General features: G+C 36.4%; 3 protein-coding genes and 1 non-coding gene across 5 annotated transcripts; 2 read left to right on the forward strand and 2 right to left on the reverse strand.

The window, feature by feature from the left end:
• Nucleotides 1-222: 222 nt before the first annotated feature.
• On the forward strand, nucleotides 223-2,723 carry LOC125204194 (Sterile alpha motif (SAM) domain-containing protein). The gene is made up of 2 exons (XM_048102768.2): nucleotides 223-374; nucleotides 1,697-2,723. The coding sequence occupies exon 2, from the start codon at nucleotides 1,708-1,710 to the stop codon at nucleotides 2,506-2,508; it is 801 nt and encodes a 266-aa protein (XP_047958725.1). The 5' UTR covers nucleotides 223-374; nucleotides 1,697-1,707; the 3' UTR covers nucleotides 2,509-2,723.
• A 643-nt stretch (nucleotides 2,724-3,366) lies between these two features.
• TRNAR-CCU (transfer RNA arginine (anticodon CCU)) lies at nucleotides 3,367-3,439 on the reverse strand. The gene has a single exon. It is a non-coding gene; the product is annotated as a tRNA-Arg (tRNA).
• An 83-nt stretch (nucleotides 3,440-3,522) lies between these two features.
• Nucleotides 3,523-5,756, forward strand: LOC125204669 (uncharacterized). The gene is made up of 8 exons (XM_048103377.2): nucleotides 3,523-3,685; nucleotides 3,765-3,971; nucleotides 4,055-4,148; nucleotides 4,240-4,310; nucleotides 4,393-4,437; nucleotides 4,544-4,656; nucleotides 5,113-5,203; nucleotides 5,294-5,756. Exons 1-8 carry the CDS (start codon nucleotides 3,574-3,576, stop codon nucleotides 5,386-5,388), a joined length of 828 nt encoding a protein of 275 aa, XP_047959334.1. The 5' UTR covers nucleotides 3,523-3,573; the 3' UTR covers nucleotides 5,389-5,756.
• Nucleotides 5,757-8,875: 3,119 nt separating this feature from the next.
• LOC125207385 (ubiquitin C-terminal hydrolase 12-like) lies at nucleotides 8,876-19,019 on the reverse strand. Of its 2 annotated transcripts, none has more exons than XM_048106698.2 (33): nucleotides 18,849-19,019; nucleotides 18,433-18,514; nucleotides 18,062-18,200; nucleotides 17,697-17,854; nucleotides 17,122-17,387; nucleotides 16,787-17,005; nucleotides 16,571-16,679; nucleotides 16,372-16,487; nucleotides 16,059-16,157; nucleotides 15,293-15,402; nucleotides 14,472-14,546; nucleotides 14,131-14,209; nucleotides 13,912-14,058; nucleotides 13,747-13,827; nucleotides 13,562-13,681; nucleotides 13,171-13,293; nucleotides 12,767-12,844; nucleotides 12,583-12,671; nucleotides 12,403-12,511; nucleotides 12,249-12,317; nucleotides 12,040-12,150; nucleotides 11,737-11,792; nucleotides 11,439-11,616; nucleotides 11,200-11,301; nucleotides 11,039-11,110; nucleotides 10,838-10,903; nucleotides 10,496-10,561; nucleotides 10,146-10,232; nucleotides 9,938-10,054; nucleotides 9,762-9,836; nucleotides 9,582-9,671; nucleotides 9,232-9,361; nucleotides 8,876-9,157 (listed from the first exon to the last, which is right to left on the reverse strand). In XM_048106698.2, the coding sequence occupies exons 1-32, from the start codon at nucleotides 18,882-18,884 to the stop codon at nucleotides 9,317-9,319; spliced, it is 3,369 nt and encodes a 1,122-aa protein (XP_047962655.1). In that variant the 5' UTR covers nucleotides 18,885-19,019; the 3' UTR covers nucleotides 8,876-9,157; nucleotides 9,232-9,316. The 2 variants fall into 2 exon arrangements, with proteins under 2 accessions (XP_047962655.1, XP_047962654.1); XM_048106697.2 differs by having other exon boundaries at nucleotides 9,756-9,836.
• Between the last annotated feature and the right edge of the window lie 1,588 nt (nucleotides 19,020-20,607).

A 20,607-nucleotide genomic window follows, 5' to 3' on the forward strand; every position in this document is an offset into this window, starting at 1 on the left:
AATTTCATACTAAAAAATATATTTTATTATATAAATAGTACTAATAGAATCCCGTTGTACTAACTTATTTCACTCATATTTAATTTAAAATCAATATATATAAGTAATTAAGTTTTCTTCGATGACTTTTAAATATTTTTTATAACCAAGTACTTAAAAGAGAGATGAGATTCCAATTTGTGAATGCAAAATTAAATTGATTAACTATTTCAACATTAAAATAAACAAACAAGTTAATCGCACGACTCAGAGGGGGAGAGAGAAAATTAGTCGATTGAACGGCACGGGACATATCCAGGCGGCGATTTCGTCGGTGCTCGTCGATTTTCACTCTTCTCTTTTAACTCCAAATACCTTCCATGTCAAGACTACAGGTTTTCAGTTTCCTCCTTCGATCACAATGTCTTCATTTTCTTGCTTGTTTCTCTTTTTCATTTTTGTCGGAATGTTTGTAATCCTTGAGTTTAGATTGATTTAGGATTTTGTTCATCGTTGAGTGGGCTTCAACTAGCAGAGAACTGGTGACGGATTACAAATTTTAAACCTTCAAGTTATTTCCCCCAATTGCTATTTATATATCTTTGAGGACTATGGTGTTGAATTGTGGTAGCTATATTCCACAAATCTTTGCGAGAAAAGCTCTTAGTTGTTAGTTGATAAATTGATCACGTAATTCAAAAACTCCTTTTCATGATTCATGTCATTACAGAATGTTTTGAAAGTGGATATGTAGATAGTTGGCTGTTGGATCATTTGATTTAGATAACTAATTGAACTTAAAGATAATAAAGTAAATCTCGTATTTCAAATGATTCTAGTTTCTGGTAATATTTAAATGTGTTAAGTGATTTCGAGATGAAAAGAAAGTTGATTCAAGTTTCTGATAATGGATTGGCTTTGAAAATGTTAAATGAGTATGTTAGATATCAGGTACACTTAATTCTCCAACATGTGATAGAAGGAATGAGCATATAATTTAACACTGTGTCAAATGGTTAGTGATGGCCTGAATCTGTCAAGGATCTAACATATATGAAAGATTCAAGGTGGTGAAAATCCCAATTATGATTGTGTAGACTTGGCTGTAAGAGTGCTATATTTGTCAACTTTTCCACCAACATTTGACAAAAAAATCTAAGGGCATCTTTCTGTTGTTATAATCTTCGTTTGTAGCAAAAGCAGCCACCAAAAAGAAAATTAACAGTCTCTGTAATGTATTTTTTGTTGAGTAAAATGGAAAATGCTGATACGATTATCCCTTTTTCCTTTATTGTGGTGTATGTCTGCTTGCTTATGGAGTCCACTGAGGTTGCGACAGTATAAGCTATGCAATTCTATGTTGGGAACATGAATCTTGTATGTGCTGATTGTAATGGTCCAAATGTTTTCCCTCACCATTGTGCTTTCTGCTCTCCCTTTTCTTCCCTTCTCATCTCTTGGATGAATTCATTTCACTCGTCTTTCATTCAGATGACAAAATAGAGATGCTTACTTGTCTCTTTTCTGTTCAGTCCACTGCTGTTGCGGTCAATCTCCCTTTACTTACAATAGTTTTTAGTTTAAGTTATCAACTTTGTGGTATCTTGTATTCCTCTTATATCGAATACCATGCATAGTCTGATTGTGTTGATGTTGCAAATTGCTAAGTCCTCTTTCTTAAAAGTTAGATTTTGTTTTCTGACAATGATTTATGCAGATATTCAACTAATGGTAAAGCCAAAACAAAGACAGATCCATCGTTCCACTGGAAAGAAGCATCAAAATCAATGTTTCCCCCATGCTGATCCACCTGATGACGGAGATTGGATGGTGGTCAAGAAGCAGAGAATAACAATTATAATCCCTCCTATGCCTAATAAGAAGCGCTCAGAAATGCCTACTGTAGAAGATGGTCAGCTACAAGAAAAGCCAAGAAGCATCACTAACTCCAAGTCACCAAGAAACACCACCAACTCCCAGTCACCTAATAGAAAAACTAACTCCCAGTTGCACTGCTCGTCAGCAAACACTGTGGAGCGATCAGTCCATGAAATGGATAAATCCAGGTCATCTGAAGAACAGGCTGCTGTTCAACCTCAACCTCCTCTAGAAGTGCCCAATGTAAATTTCGAAAAGCCCCCAAGTTCATCCCATCAGAGGACCACCTTAGACCATTCTCCACTTTGTGGTCATAGAGAGGGGAATGACATTGGTCCATGGAGCATCCCGAGATCTAGGCAGGGAATGAAGCTATTTGCTGATAGCACCTCATTTCTAAATCAAAGGATGAGAGCGTTGCATCTAGAGAAAAAGCTCAGGAAGGCAGGGGGATTGGAGAATTGGCTTGATTCTCTTGGCCTTGCACGATTCATCAAGGTTTTCCAGATGAGAAGGGTCGGCAAATTTCAACTGGCAAATCTTACTATGCAGAAGCTCAAAGACATGGGCACGGATGCCATTGGTCCGAGGAGAAAGCTGATGCATGCCATTGATTGCCTCTGTGAACCCCATTGTTTCCAGCACATCTGAATGTTGTATCATCTTCTTTGAATTTTACTGGGTTAAATGTTGGGGGAATTTTGTAAAAACATGACCCTTTTTTTAGCTTTACATCGGTCTATAGCTTGGTGTCGCCTAGTTTAACTTTACACGGCGCCCCATTTACCAGTAGATTACTATGTAAAAGTCTTATACTTCCTGTTAACCTATAAATGTTATACTATGATTCTCCTATTTTTTCCAAATCCAACTTTTTATTTGTTTGTGTTTAATTGTTAAAGAATATCAACGTTGGTTTCATGTCTAATCTTATTATAACTCGAATCCCTTGTCTAAGGAAAAACGTCACATCAATTAAGTTGCACTTCATCGTCTTATCCAAATCTAAGTCTATCCTATGATATGACAAATCCTCAATTTATTGGTTGGAGATTGAGGTAAAACGCAAGTAGAAAATCGAAGGCAAAGCAAAAATGACAAATAGAAAATGCAGCAAATTGAAAAGAAAAGGTAAAACAAATTGAAATAGAAATTAGAAAATACTACAAATCGAAGTATAAATTGGAAAAAGTCAGAAAACTGACATAAAATGAGCAAAACAGGTGATTAAGTTGCACTTCATCGTCTTATCCAAATCTAAGTCTATCCTATGATATGACAAATCCTCAATTTATTGGTTGGAGATTGAGGTAAACCGCAAGTAGAAAATCGAAGGCAAAGCAAAAATGACAAATAGAAAATGCAGCAAATTGAAAAGAAAAGGTAAAACAAATTGAAATAGAAATTAGAAAATACTACAAATCGAAGTATAAATTGGAAAAAGTCAGAAAACTGACATAAAATGAGCAAAACAGGTGAATGAAGATAAAATAAAAATTATATCAATATCGCGCCAGGTAGGGGTCGAACCTACGACTTTCTGCTTAGGAAACAGACGCTCTATCCACTGAGCTACAGGCGCTATTAATACAATGCTATAACGTGAAAGATTTCGCTAAATTCAAATACGTATGTACTACTATACTAATAAAAGCTTAAGCGAAAGAAGAAAAAATGAGTGAGTGAGAGCGAGGAAAAAATTCGAAAGGAAAGAAGATGGAAGAATCAGTCGGAAAATTGTGCACAACAATGGCGAAATTCTGCAACCATCTCCAAACTAGCTGCGCCGCCCTCAAAGAGTCCGTCGACCGCCGCCCGATCCCTCTCGGTACTCACCAACTAGCTAATCACTCACTGCACTATCTGCTCCGATCCAATTTATCACTAATTCATCCTTTAATTCTTAGATTCCGCTTCAACAACCTTCATCCAAAGCGTTAATCGGAGAGTTTCCGCCGCTGGAGACGACCTCAACATTCTGGAATCCATGTCATTCGCAACGGTGTCGTTTGAGGAGCTCTTAGGGCACTGCAATGAGGTCTTGAAGAAGAATCGAAATGGCATTTCTGACCTCCAGGATCATCTCTATTCCTCCTCCAACTACATTGCCCCACGTTTGTCTCCATCACTATTCAGATTCGTCTGGTGTTTTTTTACTCTTTTTTCTAAATAAATTAAATTTCAATTGGTGTATTAGTTGATTTTGATGAAGAAGCTGTGGTGGATGACACGTTTTCCCCTGGAAGCGGCGATGAATTGAAGAGGAGCAATGATGTGGAAGACGACCCCTTGTATCCTCTGAATTTGATTGTACAATTTCACCAGCATTCTGTGGTAGTTTGAGGTTGTATTTGCTTTTTTCTTCCTTAACATATGATGTAGGCTTGATGATTCATTGAGTTTGAAGAAATTTGGGATCTCAGATAGTAGTCTTGCAGCCATAGCATCTCAAGGTGAGTTGATTGTGCTTGAGAAATATCATGGCCACTATTACACTTTCTAAGCACTAATTTTTGTTTTGTGTATGTGGTGAAGCTCACACTAAAGTTGAGATGTATGAATCTGAATTTGAGATAGAAGGTTAGCAAGTTTACTATCTACCAATTTTATTCTTTTCTTTCTTTCCATGTAGTACATCTAGTTGAAGCTTTGATACAAATGATATACTTGTTTATAATGAGTTTAGAAGAAAGGACAGATGAGCTGAAGAAATTTGAAGATTCTAAGCTTTCCCTGAATGTGTCTAGAGATGATTATGAAAGCCTTCCTAAAATCATGAAAGGCTTGGCATCATGGGAGGTACAATATTCATCTTTTGTTCAGTCTTTAACATTTCATACAAGAATCTTGCAGAGTCTTGTTAGGACAGTGAGCGTTAGAGAATGGTTTATTAGATGTATCATAGCACTCGGATCCTTTGTGCCACTCCACCTGAAGTAATTCTAGACACTGTTTAACATATATTTTCACTTCACCATACATCTTCACTTTGACTGAAGCTACTTAGCAGTATATAGAGCATTCTCTTACAAGAACAAGATCAAGCAGTCATGCATATTATGATTTGTAACGTGATAGTATTGGTTGGCGAGACTGCATTAGATCTCTGTCAAATTCCATTCGTCATTTTAAGGAATTATAGAATCGGATGCATATGTCCTTGGACTTGACTTTGTAGTTGCCATATGTTACTTGTCTTTCCCCTTCATTCCATAAAGTAGAGAGAGACTGAAGTGTGAAGTGTAAGTTATGCAGGATCTCCAAATTGCGGTTGATAAAATGAAATCATGGTTGGGATCAAAGGCAGAAAGTTTTCAGCAAGATGAAATTGAATTGATGGGACTAGGTATGCGGTTCAATATCTTCTAGTTTTAAAATTTGCTTCTCCTCGCACCAAAAACTATGGGTGGCTCTTACATTATATATTTATGGGCAGGCTACAAAGCAAGATCTTATGTGCTGCTGCTCTTAAAAATGAATAGGGTGCGCATTGACACCAATGAAGGTGTAATCTCATACAGGATCTTGTAACTAAGCCGCTTGCAATTGCTCTTTCCTAGCTCGGGAATGCTGTTTCATTTCATTATTTTGAAGGGGAAGTAATTGCAATCCCAAGGGCATTGTCATTCCAAACTTGTAGCACGGACCCAAGGTCGTTTTGGTAAATTTCCCTTCTGAATCTAGTAAACTTGTATCCGCCATATGAATGGGTAAATACGCCAACTCATATAGAATGTTTCACGTTTGTTTTAAATTGGTAGTACAAAACGTTTGAAGTTAACAAAAATCATAGGAATAGTACAAAAAGTTGTATTCATATTTTATTTTAGTACATTCCGTTACTTTTGTTTGGAAGCCGTTGACTCTGTCTATGTGGAGCACAAAATATTTTGCCATTATTTTAGGTTGGTATACAAAGTCCTTTGTTTTATATTGGTAAAAAAAATTGTACTATCATTTTTTAATATTTTGTACTCCTATGTCACATAGGTAAAGAGTTAACAACATTGTATTACCAGAATGTATTAACATGAAATGCAATCAAAACTGTTTGTCATTTATGCAAGCTTCAAATATTTTTATCAATATAAAACAAATGCTAAATATTTTGTATGAATTATATAATTACCCTTGTATAAATGGGCAACACAGCATATCAATAAAATCATTTGATAGATTTGGTGCAATTTGATGTTTATAATTTTGAGGATCAGGTCCGGTTAGAGCCGATTAAAACCCTTTATCTTATACAATTCCATAGTGTTTTATTTATGGTTTTATGTCACCATTGTTTGTGAGACAATACACATAATATGTTCCAATATTAAATTTGAAATTGAAGCTTAAATTTGAATTCCATAATATCAAAGTTTGAGGGGGGTTCGATTTGTATCTGGGATTAAATATGTAGTGTGTTTGATTCATGAGATTTAATCTCACAACTCAGTCCTAAATGAATAATCATGGAATAATTAGTACTACCTCCGCCCCCCAAATTTTTACACACTTTGACCCGGCACGGGTTTTAAGAAATGTAATGAAAAATGAGTTGAAAAAGTTGGTGGGATGTGGGTCTTACTTTTAAAGTATTAGTTTTATAATAAAATGTGAGTAGGAATGAGTTAGTGGAATATGAAGTCCACTTTCAAAAATGGTAAAAAGTGAAATGTGTCAAATTTTCAGGGATGAACCGAAATAGTAAACCGTGTCAAAATTTAGGGGACGGAGGTAGTAATAGCTAACCCTCTATGACTAAAATAAACTTACAACTCAATCATAGATTATATCTTAGTATTATTTTAATAAGAAAACCGAACACCACCTTAGAGCACTCAAACAGTCCTCTTTATAGCTCATCTACAGTTTCCTCATACCACATCATCAGCCTATCTCATAGCCCATCTCAGCCTATCACAACTAATCTTATAGCCAATCACTATCTATATATAATTCATTATAGTTGATTGATGGTGTTTATCAAATATTAAAACAATAGAAACGAAATCAATTCAAGAAAAAAAAGAGAGAAAAAATAAAACATATTTCATTTAAATAAAATTAAAACCTATCATTTAAAAAACACTTTTACACACCGCTCATCTTGAAGCCGCTACCGCCGTCTGGGGAACTGGGACCTGCCGCTGGGATATTGTGATTTACCGGTGTTCGGGAAATCGCTATTGGGATTCATTCTGTTACTAGAGAGAGAAAATTTGTAGTCGAGAGAATGAGAGGGGTGAATAAAATGAAGTGAAGTGAGATTTATATACATAGTTGAATTTTAAAAAATGAAAATCAACCGATCGGCGGTCAACGACGCCCGCCGAACGCCCCCCAATTAAGCACCGATGGGGCGCCGATCGGCGCCGCTATTGTGAGTGCTCTTAGTAAATTTTAAAATTGAAAATGCTACCAACTGGAAGCTTATCACGCATTAATTATTACTACGTCATAAAATTATACTACTACATAGATGAAAATAATAAGTTAATAGCGAAACAAATTATCAATATACGTTCACCACATATGATTTGTATGTTAGGTTAATAGTGAAACAAATTTATAATATAGGTTCACCAAATATCGATTTTTATGTTGATCCATACTTGAAAATTAGCATGTAGGAATGATGATTCAACATATGTTTACAGTTGATTCAGCATAGTCGTACAATAGAGTTAACACGACACATCTATACAATTAAATTAGCACAGTAGTATATTACCATAAGCAATTAAGCATAGTTATATAGAATTTTTTCCTTTCTTAGTCCATTTTAAAAATAAAAAATTTCTATTTTAGAAAATGGACCCCACAATCACTAACATTAATTCCAACACTTTTTCTCTTCCTCTCTCATTTTACTCATTTTTTTCTCTTCATCTCTATTATATTACAATTTTGCATTAAAATCCGTGCTATTTCCAAATTTCTTATTTTTAGAAAACGGAGGGAATATTAAAAGCTCAATCAACATAAATTTAAAACTGAATCAGCGTATATTACAAACTCAATCAACATATGCTAAAAATCAATCAAAATATATTAGAAACACAATTAAAAAATCTACAAAAGTACAATCACTGTATATTACAAGCTCAATAAGTATATATTACATATTGTAATCAGTGTATCGTACAAACTAAATCTAGATATATTAAAATATTTTCTGGAAACTGATCTCCTATGGCCAAATTCCATCTTGTAATATTCAAGTCATTCCGATATCGTTTTCCAATTTCAGCATTTTTGGCGTGAACTAAACTACTAGTATTAAATTATGTGTACACATAATATGTGTATTTAAACTAGAGTAATTAAAAATAATAATGTTAGTAGTTGATAAGCTCAAAAGTGAAATCTCATGTGAACTTCATTATTTTGAGAATCACAATAAAGGTCACAAGGTTCATTGAGCTTTTTGCCTGCATGACCAGTATTAGAAATGACTAGTATTAGAAATGGATCACTCACCCTTTAAAAGGGCTCATAAGGGGGAGGGTTATCCACACTTATATAGAGAAGCTAGGATCATCACCAAGCCGATGTGGGATAAGGATTTGGAGAATTTAACACGCCCCCTCATGTGTGGGCCGGAATGACACATCGGACTTCCATCACGTGAATAGGCAAGAGAACGGCTTGGGATAAGGATTTGGAGAATTTAACACACCCCCTCATGTGTGGGCCGGAATGACACATCGGACTTCCATCACGTGGATAGGCAAGAGAAGAGATAAAGAGATAAACCATCATCGACTTGGGCCCTGCTCTGCTACCATATTAGAAATGAGCCACTCACCCTTAAAAGGCCTCATAAGGGGGAGGGTTATCCACACTTATATAGAGAAGCTAGGATCATCACCAAGCCGATGTCGGACAAGAATTTGGAGAATTTAACAACGAGGCAAATCCATTAACTTATATACATATACACACAAAACATACTGAAAAATCGCATAGCAACATAGAAATATCTATTTTCAAAAGTAATGGCTAGAAATATCTATTTCAAAAATAAGAGAAATGATTATTTTACCACCACATTCCCTTGATATATGGCATTAAGAATGAACAAAACAAATGGATATAAAATTTGAGGATGAACAGAAAAAATGACCTAAGAAACACAAAGAGTACTATCTATACTCACTTTACCGACCCTATCCAGCCAAAGTCCTGTTATGAACGATCTTTCATGCTCAGGCAATGTAATAATTCTCGCCTACTGCAGGGAAATCTGGTGACCGGAACACAAAACGCAATTTCCACTGCCTGAATCCAGAAAATTACCCCGAGCCTACCATTCCAAATCATGTTAAGATGAAAAATTAATAAAAAAAGAAACGATCACCATAACATTCAGAAACGAACCGAGCATATCTCTGCCTCAACTCTCCTCCCAATATCCACACTTCTTGTTTTCTTTTTCATTTTAGTTCAAGGCACCAACCCAACTTCAATTGGATATTCTAACCGCCTGATGATCAATTGTGTGGCGAGTCTGTGATGATCGGACATAAATTTCAGAAAAAGTTCATGAAGAGCATCATGTGGGGTTTAAAATAAACAACTAAAGATTGTAAAAGGTTATTTTTAGAAAAAAAAGGAACTAAAACATCTATTTAGTGAAATTTTGATGTGCATGTACATAAAGAACTAATACAAGCGGTCAGTAGAAGTAGAGTAACACAAGATTAAAAGATGGCAAACTGCTAACTCACCTGGTTCACAATAGTATATGCCCTTTTAGGTGGAGTAACAGAGTGCTCTAGCCCAAGGTACTGCTTCCAAACACCATAAACTTCTCTTCTCTGCGAAAAAGAACCTCACCAGTTTCAACTGGAATTCCAGCAAAAGATTATTTACTAAATTATCACAATGCAGGGTGGGGATACCTGGACCTGGAAACGACTGGAGACAACATTAGAGTCTTCAAGATACTCTGGACATCCCAAGGACAGCAATGCAAGCTTCCACTGTACATTTTTCCAAAAAATGAAAATTAATGAGCAGAAGGGAAGATTATCCACTAAACTTAAACAGAATGTATCAAGGTAATGGCATTCAATTTACATGCCTTTGAAAACTCTTCATCTGGGACCTGCAATTTCTTTTGAATGCGGAGTTTAATATCTGCTACTGTTTCACCTTCATGAATAGCCAACAAAAATGGGTCCCCAAAATTCTGTACTTGCTGTTCAGGGAAAAATGCAAGCATTACATAAGTAGCTATAACTTATCTCGTATCTAGTTGCAAATCTAAAGTTCAGAAAAGGCTGAAATACCACTTGATTCTGGGAAACCTCCTTTGTAAAATGGTAAACATGAATCAAGTGATCGTTGGGCCCAAGATTCTTTTCTTCTTCCGGAATCTAAGATAAAACAAGACAGTATAAATATAGGGCCATAGGCTAAAGAGGTTAAGATTACGATTCCCTCAATTAGGGCCCAAAATGTTGTTCATTAGATTTATCATTATCACACATTAGTTCTACGGGTGAAGAGGGATCAGGTAATATAGCTGAACTGTCAATATTAGATTTATCATTATCACACATTAGTTCTACGGGTGAAGAGGGATCAGGTAATATAGATTTATCCACAATGATGAGGACGAGACAAGGCTAGAATTCACCTCCTCAGAGCGCAAAGTCCAATGCTGGTCATTTATGTTCTCAATTTTCTCAAGGATGGGGAAAATCTGCAAAATCAAGGGAGGTTAGGATTATCCACACCAAACTAGAACGGTATATATTTAGATGAACATGGGATCAGAATTTGTTTTAAACTATTTGTGTGGCATCCACTTCACACCATCTAGTCAAGCAACAATATGCCAGATCATAACAGTTACTAAGTTAATATAGATAGCATCCAAGTACAGCCAGAAATACCCAACATACAATAAATGAATAAATGATCAGAATTTTAGCAAACATATCAGGAACAAAAGACATGTTTGAACCAAGATCATTACCTTGTAAATTTTATGACAGAAAACTTCAAGCAACCTAAGCTCAGCATTTGGTTGAGACAATTCTACCTACGATAAGATGCAAAAGAATTATAAAGGACATAATAAAAAAAGAAGTTCGAAGAATAAATCATTTGAAGATGCAATGAGTTAAACATAAAGACTATGGCCAAGAGCAGAACATGAGTGAAACAGTTAAAGAACCTTTTTCTTGATCTCATTGAGAACATCCCCAACAGTGCTTTGCTTTGGCAATCTAATATTGACAACAGCAGCCTGAGAAAGGAAATGCACGCTTACTATGATGATATCATACGTCTTAAACTAAAAATTTCAATAAAAGTAATGCCCAAAAATATCATCACCTCATCTTTTGTAGCATGATGGAAGGTGACTTTCAGATTCTTTATACACTGCAACTCTGGAAGCGGAATATCCAGCACTTCATAATACAATATATCGGAGATCTATTTCAAGAGGTCCACATAAATCATTAATCAACTACTTACATTAATACTTCCTTCTTTATTCCTTAAAAAGAAAAAAAGGAAACAAACCCAAAGAAACTAAATTAAAAATAGGGACAGATACTTCACAGCACTACCTGGTTGTGGTGCATAAGCATCTCTTGCAGATGATCAACTGATCTATATTTGATCGGATTTGGCTTTGGTTGCTGAGAATAGCAATTGTGAGGAGTAAGCCTAATTTTGGATGGATCCTCCAAGCCAAGTTGCTGGGCAATTTTTTCCACGACATCATCATATGTGTGATTCTTCGCTCTGTAGGTTCAAGCCAGATGCTCACAAACAAATCCTCCAGTATATAGAGAATACAAAATAATGGTACTTGAAATTTAGAGTCCTCAATGGTCAATGTGATGCCCATATAACCGTACTCACAGTTCTAGGCAAAATGCATCTTCCCTGGGCCTCTCCAAGGCTCGAACATGCACAACCTGCAGAGGAACAAGTAAATGGTTGAAGGAATGTTGCTCTTCACATCCAAACAGAAAGAACAAGCTTCATAAAGTAGCATACAGCCAACTATTACTAAAAGAAACAAATAATAACTCTAATATAAACAATGTTCACCCTAAGTGTTTAGAAAGATAACCTCAAGCCAGGCAATAGAATAACTTAAAATTTGCTAATTCACTGCCAGTGCCTAGAAGGCGCATTAAGCAACCTGAAGTAGGAGCTCACCTGGCGATTTTTCACATACTCCAAGTATGAAGGAACATCAGGGAAACGTATTTTGTCTTTCCATTTATCTGAAGGTCGTTTCTGGAAGCAAATAATATCCCCATTTTCGATCTTGGGAGCCAATAGGGGGAGCGGTGAATAAGTACAAAACAGAGTATGAAAATGATTAATACGAACATATACTAAAAAATTAAAATTAAATAGTAAACCTGACTGGACAAAAATGAAGCTCTTTTATGAAGGCATTCGCACATTACAGATGGCTCAAATTTTATTTCCTGTAGATTTAGCAAAAGCATGATAATGTAATGTCAAATTGGCAAAAGAAGTTCTAATTGTTCTGTAAATTTATGGCAGAGAAACCTCAAAAAGTTCAATTTCTTCATCAGGGGAAAATCCAGCCATTTCATTTAACTTTGATAGGATTTCAATGGGCTTTGCTGTGCCCTTGACAAGAAGCCTCCCAGCGTAGCTATAAAATTTTGATTTATATAATGGCAGCTGATTGAAATAAAAGAAAGGACAAAGATGATAAAGAAGTACCGGAGCTCTTCTTTTTCGGGATCATAAAGCTTAAAGAAGAGGAGTATGTCATCCTTAGTTATTTCTGGTAGAGGGATTGATTGTAAATCCTATATATTAAGCACAAAGAGAGTTGAGACAAGAATAACAAAAATTCAGCAATAGCACTTCTATAAAAGATCTAACAAAAATATCACTGAAATACCAGTCCAAACTCTACTTCCAGAAATAATTTCAACTCTGCACCGTACACTTTACTGGATATTTCCCTTAAAGATCCAACCTGCAGAACAAAATTAGGAAATGGGTGCCCAGAAAGCAAACTAGATACTAATAGGCAAAATGAAAAGGGCCATAAACATCTTGTAGACATTGTGAAAGTAAGCTTAGATTAAGATTCAGCAAGTCAAAGCCAAAATCAACCGAGTTAACAAATTATCATGATAATGAAACCAAATGAGACATTGGGTGGTCCTGGTAATGGCTTACGAAAATTTGGTACCATCATTTATGGATCTGGACAGAAACCAGCCAAGAGAAAGGCTCTAATTTTAGTTTTGCCTTGGCCAGTTTTGGTTTAATCCTATCCTATCAGAGCGAAATGCTTACAGTTTGAGCTTCATCCTGGGGTGTCAATGGTCGGTTTGGGCGGTAAGTGTGGTTCTGCCTTTTTGCCCACATCCAGAAGCGCTGAAATTGAACTGGAATACCAAACTCTTTTGCAACTTCTTCCTTCATAAGAAGCCACAAAATCCACTTAACCGATGGAAATAACCAAATAAGACCATTACATGATACAAGTCCCAAAAATACTAGAAGAGTACTGTTTCCTGTATTTTATTCAGACATATACGTAGTTTCCGGAAACATGCATTGCAACAATTTTTACTCACAAGGCATCTTATTGAAATAATAGAGTCTAATAACGAACTTTTAGGAGTAAGATAGAGAGGACTAGTTTTGTGCTTTTTGCCACATTAAGGATGAGGAAATAAGATACCTTGAAGATATTAAAACGCATCTGCCTCTGGATACGGAAGTTACGGACTTTATCATGATCTACAAGATCAAAATAGGCATCCTTTCCTATCTGTTCTTTTAAATCCTCATCTCGAGCAACCTGAAAATATTAATGAATGGCTTCAGCAGCCCATTTTAATTGAGAATGCAGAACGCCCTGAAAACCTTGATGATAGTGTAAAGGTGGGCTTGTGCTTTGTATCTTCTCTTGTCTTCCTTTTCTTCTTGTTCTTTTTTCAGTCTTATCTGGAATGAGTAAGCAAGTGATGGTTGATGAAATCACTCTGTTGATAACAGTAAGGCCAAAACACTACAGCATTGCTTTATTACCCGAAGATGTTCTGCAATATCCTTCTCATCCACATCACATATAATCTTATCCTTGTCGCTCACTCGTATATACACAAGCATGTATGCATTCGAGCATTTTGTAAATTTGAATGGAGTATTGTTGTAGCCAGGATTTGTCTGTGGAAACTGTCAAATATAGGGAACATAAGCACACATTTAAAAGGACGTAAAAGGCACAGAACCATGAGGAAAAATCACCTCTTCTTCACCACCATACTGATCCTCTAGTGCCCTCTCCACGTCTTCTTTCGTGACCCTCTCATCATCAAACTTATACCTGAGAAGTGAGTCCTAACTCAGAAAAGGTGAAGTTTCGGGTGCTGTTCAGATGAAATTATGTGCAAGGATGAAATCAAATTGATTAAGCAACCATTATTAGCTAAATCTGCCCATGCGTGGTAAAAAATTCAAATCATTATAAAAACTAAAACTATGGAACTTCGAAATACGTCTGTCTCCTCACTGAAAAAAGTAAAATATGCGTTAGTTGATATGCAGGATGATCAGGGGTTGGGATTCTTCAGAAATAAAAAACATACCACAGGTCAGAAAGTTTTGGTCTGATAAAAGCATAATAGTGTCCACCTTGCACCCCGCCGCTGTGAACTAAAACACTGTCATAGAAAAGAAGCAGAGAAGAAAAAGAAAAGATTAGGGCAGAACAGTATTTGAGGGAAAAGCACTTAATTTTTTCATGATGAGATACTAGGAAATCTGTTGCGTAAAAGGAATACGATGAGGTATCCCAGAACAGTACGGAAGCAAATTGGTTTATGCAAATAAATTGAGCAAAACAAATTACACCAGATCTGCCACTGGCAGGATACACATGCAAATTTCTCATCTTAAATATAAGGATAAAACAACATTGAGCCATCTTCATAAGATTTATCAATTAAAATCCAATACTATACACTTTAAAGCATCTCTCATAATTCTTGAGATGCATCAGGCCCACAAAGAGTTGCTGCATCCAAACAGAAGAGGATGACCTAAAAATTATGAATTTCGCATCACCTAGAAGGACAAAGAATCATTAAGTAGCCGCATTTATGGAACTAATGGAATGGATAGTTATAAATAAAAAATATAACGATTAACCTAGCGTAAGAGGATTGGATACCATTGCACCAACTTATTATACAACGTCTTATAGGCAAACATGTGAGAACAATTCTTATTAGACATTAATGATATTCTCTCTCCCACGTCCTCTGTTAGTTGAGATCAATTTCTCAATGTATGAAACTTTGTATTCCAATCCTACTCAATAAAACAAGAAATGAGAAAACATACTCCAGAAGGCAGGAAACAAGTGGCGCTAGACTGCTAAAGTTATGGGTGAAGAAGCTATAATAACCTGTGAAGTATGTAGAGGTTTCGTATGCTTCTATCTGCATCTGGTGACAAATACTTTCCATTGTCCCTATCTAGATCAAGCTCCAATGGAAATTCATATCGGTCATTTATCTGCCATCATCAACAAAAATTTGAACATTCACCAAGTCAAGTGTTAAACTCCAATGTTATAGATATATCATGGATTCTTAGATGAGATTTCCTGTAGAAGTTTGTATCTGGCAGAAAGCGCCCAGTAGAAATTAATAAAGGGGATTAAATACAACACACGTATCAAATATTCATTATGATAAAATACTGTAACAGCTTGCAAGTACTAACTGGAAACACGTGAATGAAAGAAAGGTATCAAGTACAAATGAATTAGGGGAAAATAAAAATTGAGCAATAAATATCTATAAACACTACTGCTATGTCCTATCAAAGAATTTGGAGAAAGAAGTCACAGCAAGATTTTGCATACTCGCATAGAAACAAAATTTCCTTCTTGTGGAATCACAACAGAGATTTACCCCTAAGAAATAGAAAACAGTAAAAATTTAATTTCAAAAACCAGATTCACAGGTCAAAGTACAGGAAAACTCTATTTAAACAAGTAAATATAAGAACAGAATTGTACATTTATAACTCCTAGGTAAGATCAAACACTTAAGCCAATGATTGATCATATACCCAAGATGCTAACCAGAATATACATGAAGAAACAAGATAAAGATAATCAAACATTAAGAAACAAATACACCATGATCAATATTTCAACAACTCACCTTAACCATTGTATCCCTCAGAAAATCATATTCAAAACGTTTTAATTGAAGCTGGAGAACTGGAGGGAAGTTGATGAACAAGACACCCTTCTTTGCATCCTAAGGACAAAATATATTTTCAGCCAAGGAGAATGAATAATGAGTTCTAATGTTACACCAATAAATTAATCAATCAACGAGGAAAAATCAGAGATATTGACGTACACGAGATTTCTTTAGGGGCAAGGAAGTTAGGTAGATTTCCTTAGATCAACAATCAAATTAAGCTAATAGTCTCAAATATACACTATTATCTCCTATTGCAGTAGCATACCTGCATACCATGTCCTTCTGCATGATATTTGTTATCTCCCTCAAGACGTTCGACTTCTACATACTTGTCAAATGAAGCATAAACATCCTTACAACCTTTTACATCAAGCTGAAGGTCTGCCACAAGAACACGGGTTATAAATCCCTGATTCAACATCAGAATGCCAGGAAAGTGCAGCTGTAGAAGAAAGCACCAATACCATAAAATGATTCTTTTCTAGTAGACTTGAAATCTACGTTGATGCACTCTATGTAATTCATATGGTTTCCTTCAAACAATTTTTGTATAGTTCCTTCCACAACAGTTCCCTGTACCAGTACAAGAGCTAATATAACTTCACCACTTACTTTATCAACATAAAAAGATAGATACACATAAAAGATATCATGTTGTCAGACATCAATAGATTCAGTACCTTCATCTTGTCTTCAAGCTTTTCAGACAAAACTCTGTTCAGTTCTTGCACATCATGTTGCATAAAGGAATCATACGTGTCCCATCCAAATGATTTAGTCAATTCTTTTGTAGCTACGCTGGTGTCATGATACTGGAGCTTATAAAATAAACTCTGTAATGCCAAAGGTATGCTTCCTGTAGGGTTATCATTCTCAGTTGTTGGCATGTGATATACAGCCTGATACAACATTTCTCAGGTTAGAGTGAAACCGCTTCATGCTTCCCTAGTCATAATTCATACACAAGACATATTAATATATCAGAATAATATTGGTGACAGGAACATATGGTAACCTTTCTGAAGTAAGGAATGTGGTACAAAGTTTGGAGCAGAGAATTCATATAACAAGTTGCTCCCTGGTTCTTAAGTCCAACAAAGCCAGTTTCTTTCTTTGAGTCATATATCCAAATATCATTGACTTCACGTACAGCAACATCAGCTTCGACAATACAAGTATCATTCATTAGGTAACCCTTGTTGGTGTCATACAGCTCACTAAGAGGCATGAAAGACGTGAAACCCCAATCAATCTCCCTTTGGTTGAACTGGTGCTGGGAATCTGCGGAATCCACAGCAAGGCTTAGTTTCCCACAAGAATCAGTGTAGGTAGGCTAATGCTGGGCACAAAGATAAGGTTTAGTTTCCATGGTTTAAACAAATTAGTCCTTCAAATTTAGTGGGGGTGCAGGAGAGGTAGCGGGACTGGAGGCATTTGACAAATTCTGTAAAAAAGATCTGATTACAGTAATAGAAAGCCTAACAAAGCAAGCAGCAGAGTCAACTTATAGCATGCAGGCACAGTTATGCCTAGGTTCATCAGTCTGCTGCCTAAAAATAAATTAAAAAACAAGGCACCCCAATGATGTACCTTTTTTCACTGTCAACTTGTTATCCATTTGATTAACTATAGCCAAGCTAAACTGCGCATATCTGTTCCACCCATATGGTAAGGTAGCACAATCAGCCGCATCCAAATACATTGACAAGGCGTTCACATTGTTCCCCCTAGGAAAAATAAGCACCCGCCTGTAGAAACCAGTGCAATTCAATCATCATAAAGATCACTCTCACAGGAAAAAATCAATTGAGATCAAGCTTTGCAGAATCCATCGGAAATGGCACTATAAGGTATAAGTACTTTTTCCGATTAGTTCCAACTAATGTTGTACATTTCCATCCAGCACAAACCAACCAAGGTGAAGGAAGATTAGCTAAATCCCATCTTAAAGTTACCATTTATAATTCCCAACAACGAAGACATCTGAATAGAGCTTCTTCACATTCACTCGAGAAAAGTTCTCTATTGTCCACGAGAAACGTGAAGCTTGTGGTTTACCCAAGGCCAGATTCTCCAAGATCCCAGCATTTTCCTCTGGCACCATTAAGAAATTGACAATGCTTTAAAAACACGACACAAATAAAACAATATTCAAAATTTCCAAATGAACTGAGAAAAATCGAAAAATCATAAACTGTAACAGTCTACACAAAAGAGCGCATGCGATATACAGAAAAATAAAGTGAAGGAAGACAGAACTTCAAACACACTAGTGCATCTCTATACCAATTAACCTAAATTCTTGTAGAGCAACAGGGGGGAATACCTTCCATTGGAAGAGGTCCTTCAACTAAAGGCTGGGGAACTTCAACCGAATCTGAGTTTGGCACCAGCATTTCTTCATCTTCCTGTTGCCACAGTACAAGCGAAAACATGATCCGGTGAAACCATACCACTTACTCCATAGATGAACTTCCAATTACAAATTACTAATAAAAACTCAAAATAAATTAAGTAACTAAAACATCCTTTTAGTTGCAAAACCCTAGAGGATCAGAGGCATTCAATGTCCTAACAAACAGACGCGCGTCCGTGGACATGAAATGAAAACTCCGCCCTATACATGAACTCGAACGAATCACTAAAATAACGTTATGCATGCATATCTACAGATAATGATGACAGGAAGTGTGAAAAAAATAGCATAAACCGAAAATTTGAAGTTGGAGAAAGTGGCATTACATCATCATCCAATGGCTGCGGAGTCATCATCGTCATGGATTACGAGATTACAGCCACCTGATCACTAAATCAAATAGGAATTAATGAAATTTGCGAGGGGGGAAGAGAAATAGGAGGGTGAAGAGGGAGGGAGGGAGGGAGAAGATGGCAAGTTAGAGAAAAAAAGAAGGCTTGGGGTTTTAGCAGCGTTGAATTCGATAGTTTCAGTTGAGATTATTGGGAAGTAGGAGAAGATGGTTAAATTACCCCAAAATCAAAAGAGAAAGAAAATAGATTTTTATTTATTTATTTATTTTAGAATGAAAATTGATTTGATATAGGGCCAGCTCAAATTCACTTATTAAGTAGGTTGAATTCAATAGAGCATTTTTTTTATACAACTATTTTTTTAAATTTTCATGTATTTTTCAAAAATTTATATAAGTATAATTATAAATAATTACGTTTAGAAGTTTAAATTATTTAGAAAATTTTATATTTTTATTTATACTAGCAGTTCATATTTATCAGAGTGAAAAGATGATATATGGGGACTTTAAACTTATCAAGCCAATTATCTAGAAAATTACATTAAAATACTAAGTTTTTAATTCTTTTAAACTCTTTAGTTAAATGTAGGGTAAACTGCTTTTAAAATCGTCAACTTTCACAATAGTTTGGAATTTCCCGTAAACTTTAAAAGTTGCGTGAAAGATCATGAATTTTGCCTTGGTGCCGATTTCCCGAGTCGGGTATTCCGGCTAAGCAATGTGATAATGTATGCATTTATGCTGATATGGAAGATGATTTGGATGCTGGGTGTATTTTTTTTCATTCTTCTTCCAGTTCATTTACCCGAATCCTAATTTTCAAAAAAATAAAAATAAAAATAAAAGAGAAAAGAAGTAGATCTTCTCCTTCCTCAATCCAGCGCCGCCGCCACCACTTCCAGCGCCACCGCCTGCCGCCGCTCCTTGCACCACCTGCTCCTCCCCTTCTTCTCCCTCTTTCCCCCTCCTCTATCTCTCCCACTCTCGACCTCTTCGCCGCCGCCGCGGCGGCGCTCTGTCGCCCTCCGTCCCTTCCTCTCGCTGGCTTCGCCCCCATCATCAACATCCACCACCGACCGCTCCTCCCTCTCCTCCTGAAACCACCGCCGACCGCCCCTCCCCTACCTCTCACTCCAAATATTCAAAGGCAAGATCCCCAAGTCAAAAGAGGATGTGAAATCGTTGCTGTTCGGATGATGATGTTCTCCCCAACGGCGCCGGAGGAGTTTTAGGTGATGTTCTACCCAGCGCCACCGCCTGCCGCCGCCCCGACGCACCACCTACTCCGGCGCACCACCAGCTGCTATACTCAGCGAAATTTTTTTTCAACAAACACAAAACGGCGTCGTTTTGTGTTCCGGCTGCATAGTCATGCTTCCGGCTGCCACATAGGATAAGTTTATGCCGGAAAATTTCAGGGTCGGGTCATTCGGGAAATTTGCACAACCCGGCAAAGTTCATGATTTTTCACGCAACTTTTAAAGTTCACGAGAAATTTCATACTATAATGAAAGTTGACGATTTTAGAGGCAGTTTACCCTAAATGTAATTATTATCTAAGATGTCCAACATATCTCTAAAAGTAGGGGGATATGGAGATTGGATTTGCTCACTCTTATCTAACCTAAATCAAGCTTGATTATTTCTCGCGCAGTCAAAATATTCTAGCTATAATGTTGGGTCAAGTTGTGGTTCTCATATACACTACACGTACACCTGAAAAAAAACAA

This window comes from Salvia hispanica, chromosome 6 (assembly GCF_029641045.1).
Source record: "Salvia hispanica isolate PSC_SH4W2 chromosome 6, Shi_PSC_v1, whole genome shotgun sequence".
Taxonomy (NCBI): domain Eukaryota; kingdom Viridiplantae; phylum Streptophyta; class Magnoliopsida; order Lamiales; family Lamiaceae; genus Salvia; species Salvia hispanica.